The sequence below is a fragment of the Schistocerca americana genome, chromosome 1 (genome assembly GCF_021461395.2).
Source record: "Schistocerca americana isolate TAMUIC-IGC-003095 chromosome 1, iqSchAmer2.1, whole genome shotgun sequence".
NCBI lineage: Eukaryota > Metazoa > Arthropoda > Insecta > Orthoptera > Acrididae > Schistocerca > Schistocerca americana.
This window is the reverse complement of record NC_060119.1, coordinates 379,159,366-379,174,164: the sequence shown is the minus strand read 5'-3', so window position 1 is coordinate 379,174,164 and position 14,799 is coordinate 379,159,366. Positions and strand designations below refer to the sequence as shown.

Genomic DNA, 14,799 nt, shown 5'->3' with positions numbered 1-14,799 from the left:
TGGCAGCACAATATGGAATGCATTTCTCTGCAAAGAAAAGTGAAATAATTGTCACAACAAGGAAGAAGAAAAGGCCAAATGTGGATATAACTTGTGGAGGGGAAAAACTACAAGTGGTAGAGAACTTCAAGTACCTGGGAAGCATGATTGAAAGTAAGGGGGGAAACGCAATGGAAATAAATGAAAGGTGCAGAAAAGCAGGGCAGTTCTTCAAATGCATTAGGGGGCTTATTTGGAGCAAGGAGGTGCCACAGAAATCCAAGGGAATTATATACCGAACCTACTTTGTCCCCATATTGGCATACGGAAGTGAGACATGGGTAATGCACAAAAGCGACAAAAGTAGAATACAAGCTAGTGAAATGAAGTTCCAGAGGAGCAGGTTGAGCGTAACAAGACGAGACAGATTGCGAAATGTGTATGTGAGGGAAAGACTAAAGGAGGAACCAGTACAGGACAGGATAGAAAAATCAAGACTGCAGTGGTATGGACACATGAAGAGAATGGATGAGGGAAGAATTCCAAAGAGGATGTTTGATCTGCAACTGGAGGGGAAGAGGCCCAGGGGAAGACCAAGAGATAGATGGGTGAAGGGAGTGAAGGAATGTGTGACGAGAAGAGGAGAGAACTGGGCGAAGGTGGAAGAGGGGGAATGGTGGAAAGACAGAACACGATGGAGAGGCTTGTGTTCCCGACAGACCCAGCCAGGGGCTGGAAACTGTCCAAGATGATGATGATGATGATGATGAGTAAGGGAAGTTACAGAATAAAGATATGAGAGACAGGGTAAATACTCATAAGCCTCCAAATATTTTACATAACATGACAACTTAGAAAAAAAAGGCAAGGAAATCAAGAGAATGTTATTACATGAACAAAAAATAGCTGCAATCAAAACAATAAAAAAACTATACTCTAGAACAATTACATCGCCTAATTTCCTGTCTGGTCACCTGTGTCTTCAGTTATTGGAAATTAATACAGCGGGGTACAGTCAGTTAAAATTAGGGCCTATATGTAATAACTCAATCTTATTTAGAAAAAAAGTAAGTACTACACCATTAAGATTACTATTTAATAACAAGACGAAAAATCTATATACCAGCACCTTTGTCCAAAAAAGAGAGGGTGCAAATGGTTAGAGGATGCAAGGCTTTGTAACCAGGAAGTTCACTCATGACAGAGAAAAGGAAGAGGCAGCAGTACCACGAAAGAATGAATGAGATACCTGGTGCACAGCGAATAAGTACATGACATTTAGAAGGGGAGAGAGGATTACAAGCCAAAGATAAAAAGAGGAGAGACAGAAGTAGAAGCATAACAAAATACAAATCAACAGTATGCAAACATAATTGAAAAAGAAAATAGTGGTCCTGAGGGGAAAAGTAATATGAAAGAGGGAGAACATACCAAAAATTAGGTAGGAAGTGGTGCTGGAAAAGAGGTCCAATGTGGCTCAAAATAAATTTCCTTGCACACTTTGGCATATCTTCTCTTACCGAGGGCCCTGAATGAGGGTGCAGACAGCATCATGAACAAATAAGATATTGAAAGGAAAAAAAAAACTATTTGTAACACATGGGGGAGGGGGGGGGGGGGCGGTAACACGACAGGAACATACAGGGCAAAATAAAATTTTGAAATAACAAAAGTAAAAGGAAGGCATCCATTTCAACAAATGCCACTGCCAACAGGAACAGCTATATTCGGAAATGTAAATCACATGTAAGGCTAACTTAAGGGCCTTTGGTGATGCACATTAAGCTATGTCATTATTGTACTGTGAACCACATGGATAAGGAAATCAAAAGCGTCCTTTTCAAAGGAGCAATCCCAGTACACACCTTAATCCACTACAGGAAACTACAGAATACCTAAACTGGACAGCTGGATGTTATCTGAAGCCTGTGTATCCAATATATCATCTCACTAACAAGAGCCAGGCAGAATTTACATTTAATCAGATGAAAATAAAGTAACATATTCTACCAATCACAAAGAATTAAATTATACGTTTAACTTCGACAAAAAAAACCTTCAAACGGTACAAATGATAGATCACATAATATCAAATAAACCAAGGGAAGAAGCGGCAAGGTTTTCAATTTCATTACACCTTCGAACCATGATCTATCATAAATATAATTTTTACTTACGGCGACATAAACCCGATCACTTTCATCCCACGTATGCAATGCATAATGAAACAATTAGGCTAAATATTCATAATTATCTTGGAACGTACTTCTACAGCTTGAACCAATCTTCGAAACTGGGCAATCTTTATAACGCGGTGAATTAGCTCTTCTACTTTGTTCTCTATCATGAAGTGTTGCCTTTCAGTAGGAAAGCCAAATATTTCTTTTTCCCAGGCTACAATTCCCAAGCATGTTTCGGTTTATGTCCATGTTAAGTAGCATATTTATTACAAGATCAATAGAATCATAACTATAAGAAGCACAATATCTGATCCAGCAACTGCTTACAAAAATAAGAATTCTATATAAGTACTTGTCTTGCATCAACACACAAGTTACCAACTTGGATTTCGAAAATTAAATATGAAATCATCGCTCCAAACAACGTACATATTAACTTCTATTTTTACCATTAATCTCTATAAAGTATATACATACGCGTTCTCCAGGCCACCGAACCAAATTTACAACACATTCAAAACAAACATCAATCGAAACGTAACTTACCGGCAAACACAAGAATCGCAACTCACAAGCCTTTGGACTCAAGCAAAGAGCTCTATGAAAGATAATACATCAGTAAGTCTGTCAGAATGCAAACTGTTCAACTGTAAACATATTTACGTCACGACAAAATGCGATATCTCTACATGCGTAAACGTAAAGTTAACATGCCACTTTTTTAAAAAAAGTTTTCAGTTATTGCATGAAAACTATTTATATTACTACATTTGAAGAGAAGGGAAACTGCTCATATTATAGTTATTACGTGGTCGTTCTAAGTTTTTATATTTTAGTTTTGTGAAAGTAGACGAAGAACGACATGGTCTCGTATCATAGCTGGCTAAACTCGTTTCCAGTTTAATACTCGTGCCACATGTATCTGTGTATTGTAAGGTATCTTCATCTGCATTCCGTGCTGTAAGGTTGGCGATCTATTATGTTTTGGGTAGTTGTACGAAGTCGCGCGAAGGGGTGGAAAAGACAAACTGGTAACAGAGTACAATTCGTATCTTCTGATTGTAGCAGCTGGAGATGTTACTGAACCAGAACTGATTTACACTGCCAATAGCAAATTCCAATATGAATAATTTTCGAAAGGCACATACATTTTTGAGGTTGGAACCCGTAGTTCTGATGTACTAATGCGTATCCGCTACAAATTGACTTGAATTCATCCGTTTTTCCTTGCAGGAATATACCAAACAGAAGCGCCCTTGAAACAAAGCTTTCAACATCCGCATGTTACAAAAAGGAAGTTGTGGAGTTCACTATCCCCAAACGTATACCACGTAGCTCAACAGACATCTTAAGGGTAAAATCCATACTTAAGTTTGTGGCATTGTTTATATTTCTAGTCTTGTCTTTTACGCCCTACACCTTTAAGTTCATAACTCGTCGGAGATAGTTTTTAGTATGTACCCATGCAATTTTTTACATTCATGACAGCATGTAGTTGTTTATTTCGTAGTCACAGTGGACATGATTTCAACCCATACCTCTTGTCTTGTGCAAGTCTTTTCACATCAGTGAACCAGATAGGTTTTCTTTGTTGTCTTCGTACTCCTGTCAATGCAAAAATTACCAAATACAGGCCCATCTTTCCTTTTGACCTCGAAAATGTTCATCATTGTTTGGTAGTGTTGTGTGTATCATTTTTTCGTAACTGTTGAGATTTGTCTCCGTTTCCTTTTGACCCTTCTTGTGCCCTAATATGTTCCTTCCCAGCGACATTCAATTTTCAAATTTTGAATGGCCCTTAGGGTCAAGAGGAATGTTCGATACGTGCTATCAGCTTTGGCCAATGATGTAATGATAATTGCTGCTGTTGCATCACTTACTGATGCACATATTCACATTTTTGTTGTTAGCTGTGAAGTCAGTGAATGCAGGTAAAGAAAGACCGGGTGTGTGAGTGCTTAGCCCGAGGTATACATTAGGTTGGACAGGGTTGCAAATTGGCAATGCCAACAAATGTAGTACTAAAAGAAACTGGTTGTGGTGATAGACTGATCTGTAGTTTTGCCCGAGGTCTAGGTTAAGTTGGAAGGTGACATTTGGTCATGAGTTGGAAAGCTAACAAGTGCGATACCAAAAAAATCCTGGTTGCGGTGAAAGACTGATCTATAGCTTGCCATGATTGAAAAAACCATCAGTAACATCACATCATAGTCACCATACTGTTTATGGCGTTTTTTACATGTTTCCTATGTCACTGATGAAAGCAGATGTCCTGTACCGATTGTTTCATATACAGGTCATCCTTGTATGGTATGGTAGCTGGTTAAATGTGATATATGTGTACTGCTGACAGATACATGTATTTATCTCAAAAGGCTCCAAGATTTCATCACGGAATTTTGATTTCGTATCTGTAAGAGTCTGGCATAATTTTTCTCTGGTGTTCCTGTCAGTTATAAATGCTTCTAGAGTGTCAAAACCAGCTGCCCAATGACAGAGTGTTAAGCCTTTTTAACGTCCACCAAGGTGACAGCTGCACTGATACATCATCAGCTTGTTAATATCATCTTTCGATTCCATATCTATTTGGTACACAACTCTTGAATTCTTATAAGTGGTCACCAATCAAGTGATCAGTCTGTTGTTACAAACCATGTAGAAGAACTTTAGAAATAATTTTGTATGGGACCAGAAAAAGAGGTACATGTCTGTAGTAGTTGGACTGCATTATTACAGCTTCCTGATGCAGTGAATGTTTCAGTCCATATTTCTAATCCTAGGGAATTGTTTCAGTTTCTCAAATATTTGTTGAACATGGGTGAATTATCTCTAAAAGTTATTAACAATAATGCTGTTTTCTAAGTGATCTGATGTTTGTATTGTTGGGGGTTCTGGTCTGGATGCTCAGGCTTTTCAAAAGGTAATCTTTCTTTTGATGGCTTACTATTGAGTGTAGCTCCAGGTTTCATTTACATGTTTATTCATGAATTGTGACACATTTCATTTTAAATCTGTAAAATCTTTTCTTTCTTTTCTTCTGATTTGTTGAAAGAAGCCACCAAGTGACAAGTGTGATTTTAATGCTTATTAAAATATCAAGTTTTGATCATATTTTTGTCCCTTTTTTATCTGTTGCAAGTTTTGAATGCATATTTATTATTTTTAAGCCGTTATTGTGTTGAATGTTTACCTGTGCAAATGAATTTCGGGTAGCCATTATTTAGGTTTGACTTTTGTTACATCCTGAACTCAACACTCATAATGAACTGTTCCATCCATGTATATTTTACACGTACCTTTCGTTCTTAATGTCTGCACTAGTATCTTTATCTTGTCACACAAGTGAAGATTTGACATCTCTGTGTTGTGTTTAGGAAATATCTCATGTTGTTTTGAATTTCTGTTAGATGTGACTTGGTCTAATGTTTCATTTGAATACCTGTCTCCCCTATTACTGGACTCTCACTTAATAGAAGACTCACCATGTTGTTGTGAGGTTATATTCTTTTATATTGGAATAAACGTAATATGTCCCCATGAACCATAGGCTTTTCCGAGATGGTGTGACTGGTGTGCCTCAACAATGTAGATAATCATACTGTAGATGCAATCATAAAGTAGGGGTAATTGTGAAGATGCAGCAGTCTTTCCAGTAGTAGCAGGGGTAACAGTGTGGATAACTGACTGACCTGGCCTTGTAACATTAGCCAACATGGCCTTGGTATGGCGGTACTGTACATGGTTGAAACCAGGGCAAAACTACAACTGCTGTTTTTCCTGAGCTCAAGGTGGTCTACTGAATGGTTAAATGATGATGGCTTCTTCTTGGATAAAATATACTGGAGGACTAACAGTGCCTCACTTGGATCTTCAGGCAGGAGCCACTAACGAGAATGTTCTCATAAGAAAAAATGAATTTTGCTGGTACACAGAGCATAATTTAGTTATCATTACTACTTGGTTTCAGAATCAGAAAGGTTATATATGTGAAAGACCTGGAGATGCCAGGATGTTTCAAATAGATTACACAATGGTAAAACAGTGATCACAAAACCAGATTTTAAACTGCTAAATCTTTCCAGGGGCAGATGTTGCCCCTGACCATAATTTATTGGTTACAGACAGCAGAAGCAGACAAAAGGAAATATAGATGTCTAAAAATGAGACTGGCAGAAAGTGCAGAATTGCAAATTGGTAATGGCTCATGGATAAATGCAAAGCTATAGAAGCGTGCATGCATCTGAGTAAGTCAGATGCTTTCTGTAGCAAAATTAGAGAGACCTATAGATAAGGGAGAAACAACTGTATGAATATTAACAGCTCAGATGGCAGAAGAAGGGATAGCTGAAATGTGAAAGGAATATCTAGAAGGGCTATGTAAAGGAAATGAACCTGAATGTAATACTGTAGAAAGAGAAAAGGAAAGAGAAGAAGATGAGTTGGGATATATGGTCATGAATCTGGCAGGGTATTGAAACACGAAGTCGAAACAATATCAGTATTACATTCCCTCAGAATTATTCAGATCCCTGAGAGAGCCACCATGCCAAAATTATTCCACCTGGTGTGAAAGATACGTGAAACAGGTGAAATACAGTCAGACTTCAAGAAAACCATAATAATTTCAATTCCAGAGTGGCAGGTGTTGACAGGTGTGACTTTTAGCAAAGTATGGAATCTGTTTAACAAATGATGAATGCAAAATACTGATGTGACTTATTTATAGAAGGACTGAAAAACTGGTAGAGGTTGACCTTGGGGAAGATAGTTTAGTTTCAGGAAAACTGTAGGAATCCTCGAGGCAATACTAACCCTTTGACTTACCCTAGAAGGTAGGTAAGAGATAGGCAAACATATATTTAGAATATTTGTAGATTTTGAGGAATCTTTTCAAAATGTTGACAGAAATACACTTTGAAATTCTTACGATAGCATGGATAAAATGCAATGAGTGAAAGATTGACAACTACTTTTACAGAAACTGCACTGCAGTTATAAGATTTGGAAGACATGAAAGGAAAAAAATAGTTTGGAAGAGAGTAAGATAGGACTGTAGCCAAACCTTATTGTCATTTAGTTCATACATTGGGCAACCAATATTGTTACATTCCATCCTGGATTTACCATTGTTTGACATTAAAAATAGCAGATGAATTTTGTGTTTTGGGAACAAAATAACTGATGATGGTCAAAGTATGAAAGTGGGGAATTTGTTACCATCTAATACGAATTTTGACATTAAGAAGTCTTCTGAATGTATCTGTATGGAGTACAACTTTGTATGGAGGTGAAACATGGATGATAAGCAGTTCAGGTAAGGAGAGATTAGAAGCTTTTGAAGTATGATACTGTAGAAGAATGTTGAAGATTAGGTAGGTAGATTGCATAACTAATGAGGAGATACCGATCAGAATTGAGGAGAAAAGAAAATTTGTGATTGACTAAAAGAAGGGATTGGTTGACAGAACATATACTGAGGTATGCAGGAATCTCCACTTTCGTAATACAGAGAAGTGGAAAAGGGGATTGTAAAATGTGGCTAAGGAATAAATATAGTAATAAGCTTCGAATGTAGAATGCAATAGTTATCTTGAGATGAAAAGGCTGAGTAGTGTGAAGAACTGCATCAACCAGTTTTCGAACTGGTGACCACAACAGCAACAATAGTATCTCAGAATATTCTTTTAGTTTCACATACTTACGTTTTTGTTCTGTGCTATAGATATCTTATTTAACAAAAGAGTGGAAACTGTGAGGATTGCCAAAGAAAAGTCGGCAGTGGGAAACAGTGTGGGAGCTGTTGCAGTTGGTATCACTGGACGGGGATGTTGTGGGGAGTACTCTGGAGAGGTTACTGAGGCCCTATCTTTGAACTGGAAGATATGCAACAGGAAAAAGTTAATAGAGGGGCAGGAAAGAAAGAAGCTAGGAGAGAACTAGTGAGGAGGAAGAATAGCAGTGATAAAGGGGATGATTGGAACTGGCAGTTGGTAGGAAGACGAGCAGGAGGAGGATGCGGTCTGACAGTTCTTTTGTGTCTACAAGTAACAGTTACTAACTACCAGAGTTGACGAGGGAGGGGGATGTTGTAGGAATAGCAAATGCACAGCATACTCTACCTATGAGAAGGAATAATACTAATGTTAGGAAGTGTTGGTAGGAGGCAGAGGTGTAAGCTGTCAGTTACAGGAGAAGTTAGGGGAAGAATTTCAGGTCACCAGCATTGTTCAAGCTGACGCTGGGCTGAATCATATGATGGTGGGTTCAGGATCTTTGTGTCAGTATCCCATGAAAGATGATTAGATATTGATAGTTGGTACGACAGGGAGTGGCTCAGATAGGGACAGGACATGCATTGTATGTGCTGATCCCAGCAAGATAGATTCCCTAACTGTTAGCACCAGTGTGACCGTCATTGAGTTGTTATGGCTGCTCTGTACAACGAGTCAGTGCAAAGCTGGAGATGGCGTGGGTAACTGTTGACTGGATGCACCCTGCACGGTGCCATTTGAGATATCGGGAGATGGTGCTGTAATTGACGTGGTCTGCACCTCATCAGGACTAGGAAGGGAAGATTGATGGCCTTAATTGGTGAGAGTATAGCAATTGGGTGTAAGGCCACACACAGCCAAGTACCTGTTGTTATGGGTAGGAGGCCTTAATACAGTATGTACCAGACCATAGTGTGTAGACACTACAGAAATTTGCTTATAATTGCCTATTTCTCATTAAAATGAACAGTGTTAAAAATATAGTACACCAGATTGAAGTTGAATTACAATCTTTGAACAGCAAAGTGGTGTACATTATAGAGCACTGCTGTAGGGACTCTGAAATACAGCATATAGTGCTTTCATCATATGGATGTGCCAGTTGCTACTGTAGAACCATCTTAAAGGATGAGGGATCACGCATTTATATCGGAGATCACACATATTTTAAAGGTAGATATCTGACCTTAATTTGTGTGGTTAAAACATTTTGAAACTTACTGGCAGATTAAAACTGTGTGCCGGACTGAGACTCGAACTCGGGACCTTTGCCTTTCGCGGGCAAGTGCTCTACCAACTGAGCTACCCAAGCACGACTCACGCCCCGTCCTCACAGCTTTACTTCTGCCAGCACCTTGTCTCCTACCTTCCAAACTTTACAGAAGCTCTCCTGCAAACCTTGCAGAACTAGCACTCCTGAAAGAAAGGATATTGCGAAGACATGGCTTGGCCACAGCCTGGGGGATGTTTCCAGAATGAGATTTTCACTCTGCAGCTACTGAACTAACAAAGCTAGATATCCATAAGAAGTTAATCATCCTATGTGTGTACTGCTCTCTAGGCAGTAACAGGCACTTTCTTCAACAGGTTAACTAATGTTTAGAAAGGGTCTCAGTTTCCGAAATTAACATAATAATAATCAACACAGTTGTTTAGACTGAAATCAGTAATAATTTCGTAAACATTTTGAACACTTTTGTTGTGGCTCAAATAGTATACACTTCTGATTGATTATCAAAAAGTTCAGCACTGCTTTTAGGTCATGTACTTTCAGATATCAACAGGGAGTATTGAGAAGTATTTTTGAAATAGCTTGGCCTCTCTGATCATTACTGTCAGCTAATAATAAAGCTGAAAAGACAGGCTTGTGCTAAAATCCTCAAAACTGCAAGCCTACAAAAGCATCTTCTCGGAAGAGCAGCAATTTACCTCTCCTGTTCCACTATCTTCCTATCTCTACTATTTCTCATACAAAACTGCTGAAGAGCCTCATTTACCTATGCATTTCCCACACCATTACAGTCACTCCTCTGAAAAAAAAACTACAACATCCATCACACCATACCTTGAAACTAACAATTCTGTGGCAAGACAGGCACATTTCACTGATGATAAAGCAGTGCTCTATTACAAATAAGTCAGTCTAATTACCAATAAACAACAAAACGTATTTACAGAAATGTAACCTATATTCAGCTGTATGTAAACAAACCACTTGTGCAGAGTTTTTTAATCAAACAACTTAAAATGTACACTCTGTTCTAGAAATATGAATTAAATAATATAGGGATACACCCAATTTAAATTGGTGGGAAGAAAAAAGAACAATTAAATAGTATTCTCTACATTTACTGTCCATAAACATAAACAAAAATACCATTACAACACAATTCAGTGAGCTTTTCCTAATTTTTGGAATAGTACATAAATAGTGGACTTAAAACATGCAATAATACACATATTTAGTAAGTAATCAATAGTAACGTAACTCTCATTGCAATCTAAATAGGACTTACCTTTATGATTGCACAAAACTCGCTCATCTCTTCTGGCGTAGGGCACAGTAAAATAAATCAAGAAATAAGAAGTTAGCAGGCATAGGTGAGGTTCCAGTCTCTTGTCCTGAAGGAATGCATAGACAACATACAAGCCCAACTGACACACATAATAAATGAGTCTGTAGCTCAGTTATTTTTCTAGAGGATTTAAAGCACACTGAATTGTGTACTTACTAAAGATAGGTAATGCAGAGAGTATAGAAAACCACAGGCCAGTTTCACTAATGTCAGCATTCTCAGAAATAATTTAATCAATCATGGAAGTTATGCTAATGAGTTACATGAAGACCAAGTTTCTTGAGAAAACGTAGTTTGTTTTCCAAAGTGGGAGAAGTATGTACAATATTAGCGATTACAGAGTTCACAAAAGTGTTACTTGAAACTCTTCACAAGAATAATTGTGTAGTCACTATCTTAGACTTGTGCAAGGCTTTTGACCATAAAATACTAAACAAGCTGGAAGCAATTAGTGTAAGAGGAAGAGCAAACGTGGTTCCAGTCTTACTTGAAAAACGGAGTGCAAAAGGTATAGATATTTCACATGCCTGTTGATGTTAAATTTCAGTAAAACAATTGTCAGACAAGAAACATATAAACATATGTGTGCCTCAGGGTAGTGTACTTAAAGTATATCAATGAGTTTTCAAACAGTATAAGACTTGGAGAAAGCGTTCTCTTGGCTGATGACTCTGGTACCCCGGCCTGGCAACTTTGAAAGCCCACCAAAAAGCATGGAGCTTGAGCTCAGCTGAGTGGCAGCACTATTAAAGCTATGAGTGCTGGTATCGCCGTCCGCAGTGCTTGCCTCAATGTGCCGCAAGGCCACATCCTGTCTCACTGGCCAATTAATGCTCATAGTGGCACTACGAAGTGGGCCTTATGCGTACTCGCCTTCACTGTTGTATTTGCCTCACACTCATATTGCTGGTTGCGACGGACCTTTATTCTTGTTATTTCGCCTTACTATGTCTTGGTTACTCTGTTTGGATTAATCACTGGACTTTGTTTTTTGCACGCCATCCCTAATTGTCTGTTCCTCATTGTTGTCTTCTGTCCAAACTCGGTGATTGGCTGGTAACATCTCCAGGCTGGTTGGGCAGCCTCTGCAGGTTTTTTTTAGTCTTCCTTTAGTTTTGCCAGATTCCAGTCACAATAATTGGCGACAAGGTAACATGTTAGCAGCTTGTCCTGGACACAATGCTCATGCAACAGGAACAGCTGCTTCTGTAACAGCAGTTAAAACAGTAGTCTCAGCAGCTAACTGAGTTGGTCCACCAAGAAATACAGCTTCTGAAGATTCAGAGTACTCACCCAGTACAGGTAGTAGTCACTTCCCAGGTGGAGGGCCACCCTCCTACATGTCCACCCTTCAGCGATGCCAAAGAGGAGTGGGATACTTATTTGCAGTGGCTGAAGCAGTACTTCACTGCCTTTTAGATCTCTGATGATGCTCTCCAATGGCCACTCTTTCTTTCTTGGGCTTTCCTTGAGCTGATTGTCTCACTGAAAAAGTTGGTCCACCTATCAAATACTGTGCACTCACATTTGAGGAGATATGCACATTGCTTTAGATTTATTATTTGCAATGATTCGATGTTGTTGCATTATGAATTGGCATTATGAATTGAGTGTTATCAATACTGTGGGCAACCAGATCAGCTGTATCACTCTTGGGTGACTGATTTGAAACAGCTGAATTGCTGTTGTGATTTCACTTGTGTGAACCCAGCAAGCAAAAGCTCGTATGCAGGCTCTTTAATTTGAGACGTACTGATCCAGGTGGTTTGTGATTCATAAGTGCACCTATTGGCCTTTGAGCTGGACAACTCATTGTGGGATGATATGTTGACAGTTGCAAATTCTTATTCAGATCGCTGGGTACACTGCACCCATTGTGGAAAAGAGGGGGATCCCTGTGATGTCTGCTATAATCTGTCAGGACAACTGGACCCAGTTCCCCACATTTGTCATGGAATGGTGCATGAAGTGCGGCAGTTGTTCCCCAGGGTGAATCTTTCACTTCCTTGTTGTTTATCAACCTTACCATTGTGAACACACGTCCGTTTCCAGATAGATGCAGGAGCTGCCATTTCTTTATTGAACCTCCAAATGTATGCTAGTGTAGGCTCCCCAGAATTAGTCTTGCCTTTCTGTGTGTTGCTGTCCTTAGAGTGACAGCACAGTTCCCCTCTGCAGTCAATAAACATTCATTACTGCTTTCAAAAAGATCGCACATCTGACAATGCTGTTTGTTGTCAATAGTCACTTGCCTGGCAATATTTTCAGTCTGGATGCCTTCTCATTGTTTGGCTTCTCCATGTCAACTGTGACACAGTTCATTTCCAGGAACTTGATGACATTTGTGCTTCTTTCATATCTGTATTCAAACCTGTGGTGTGCCACAAATTTCCGGACACATATCTGCTTATTTCACAACACAGTGTCCTAGTTTTGCTGGGAACAATCCATTCAGGTCTCATTACAGACAGCCGATAAGCAGGGACTCGATTGCCTCCATGAGACGGTGCTGATAGAACCTGTGAAAACCAGGGCTTGAGTTGTGTCCGAGGTAGTGGTAAGGAACCTGGTGACTCCCTTGCAAAGAACCTGGTGGCTCCCTTCAGCTATGCAGTAACTTTAAATAGACAATTATCGCCCAGGCACATGTGGAAACTTACCATACACCATGCCCAGAAGGCACCCTCACAAAGCATGTCAGAGGAAAATATCTTTCTTAGATTGATCTTGCCAAAGTATGTTTGGAGATACCACTAGAGGAGTTTAAAGCATTGTAATAATCATCATTCCCTTTGAAATATACAGATTCAAGCAGTTGCCTTGTGGTGTCTTTTGCCCTGGCAATCTTTCAGAGATACCTGGAATAGCTAATCATGTTCATATCTGTGTGCACTGACTATCTCACTGACTTCATTGTCATGGGCACTATGCGTCAGGAACCATTTGTGAAACCCTTACCCCCTTTTACCACATTACACGAAGGGGGGCTGAAGTGTTTATTAGACAAATTCCACTTTTCCAGGGACAAGTGGAATACCTTGGGCACTTGCTCAACAAAGATGGAGATCTCATCCCTGACCACAATCTCACAGTTATTGACCTTCTTTGTTAACCCCAAGACTTACAGCAGTAGCAAGCTTTTTTTTTTTTTTTTTTTTTTTTTTTTTTTTTTTTTTTTTTTTTTTTTGGAAAAGGCGAATTATTATTCTAAGTTCCCCCACAAGTAGTCCATATGATGTGTCCTCTCAACCTGTCACAGAAGAAAGGCATTCAGTACAGGTGGATGGCTACCTGTGTGAACTTTCATGCAGTTGAAGCATGTGCTGCAGTTGGCACCCTGCTTTGTGCCCTTTTCTCCATCGAATCCACTGGTTCTGCCTGCTGATGCTTTCCATATGGCCTTTAAACAATCCTGGTGCATAGGAGCAATGACTGTACTGAGCAACCAATTGCGTCTACATCAAAGACACTGACACTCGCTTCAAATAACTACTTGCAGATATAAAAGGAATCACTTTTCCATTAAAAAGTCCTATGTTTACCTTTCAGGACTAAGTTCGCATAAATTACGGAACAAAAACAACTGATAGTGCTGTTCAGGCTGCACTCCAATCTCCAAGTATGGACAGCAGAGCAGCTACAGTGTTGGGCACTTTTTCTCAGCATCTAAAATTTTGTACCCTTAAATACAGGCCCAAAAAAAGTGACAAACAAATGTAAACTCTCTACTTGCTTACATATGGGAGCAGACCTAGTATCCGCCAGCATGAAACACACAGCTTGGATGGATTTTCCATTTCAGCTACACAAATTGCCCCAGACATGCTCCATGACCCAATCTTATTGTTAATCTTGCAAACTTCCTCCGTGGGTAGCCTGCATAGTTTCCACATGATGCCAGTGCAGAGCTCAGTGTCTGGGCTTGCCTCTACCACCATTTGTTAGTTGTCAATTGTATCCTTCTGACAGATGCTATGGCACATACTCACCATGTCGTCATCCTGGCTGCCATGTAGTCTCAGGTTTTACAAGTCCTCCATCACAGGCACTAGGGTATGTCCCGGATGAAAGCTTTGGCATGGTGACATGCTTACTGGCCAGGGCTAAACAAGATATGGAAGCCACAGTGTGCAGCTACTCTGCTGGTGCCCAGCATTAGGCCGCATCACCCCAATCTTTCATTCCCTGGCTCACTTCCATCGCCCCTGGGTCTACATTCATGTGAACACTGCAGACCCCTTCCTAGATTCTGTGTGGCTCATAGTTATGACAGTTATTCTAACTATCCATATG

At 39.5% G+C, this 14,799-nt stretch overlaps 2 protein-coding genes across 6 annotated transcripts in view; one reads left to right on the top strand and one right to left on the bottom strand.

Annotated features, from left to right (window-relative positions):
* Positions 1-2,820, bottom strand: part of LOC124600947 — a 35,241-nt gene extending 32,421 nt beyond the window's left edge. The window contains exon 1 of one of the 4 annotated variants that reach the window (XM_047136206.1): positions 2,706-2,820. The gene's annotated coding sequence lies outside the window, so the exon portion shown is untranslated. Of the gene's footprint in view, positions 1-2,156; positions 2,490-2,636 lie in introns of those variants that run through there. The other 3 variants (XM_047136204.1, XM_047136207.1, XM_047136205.1) reach the window with 3 other exon arrangements.
* A 156-nt stretch (positions 2,821-2,976) lies between these two features.
* The window catches only part of LOC124600920 (protein PTCD3 homolog, mitochondrial), a 36,873-nt gene continuing 25,050 nt past the window's right edge, over positions 2,977-14,799 (top strand). Inside the window, exons 1-2 of one of the 2 annotated variants that reach the window (XM_047136202.1) lie at positions 2,977-3,316; positions 3,393-3,513. In XM_047136202.1, coding sequence (XP_046992158.1) covers positions 3,282-3,316; positions 3,393-3,513 — 156 coding nt within the window. In that variant the 5' untranslated portion in view covers positions 2,977-3,281. The remainder of the gene's footprint in view (positions 3,317-3,392; positions 3,514-14,799) is intronic. The other variant, XM_047136203.1, reaches the window with a different exon arrangement.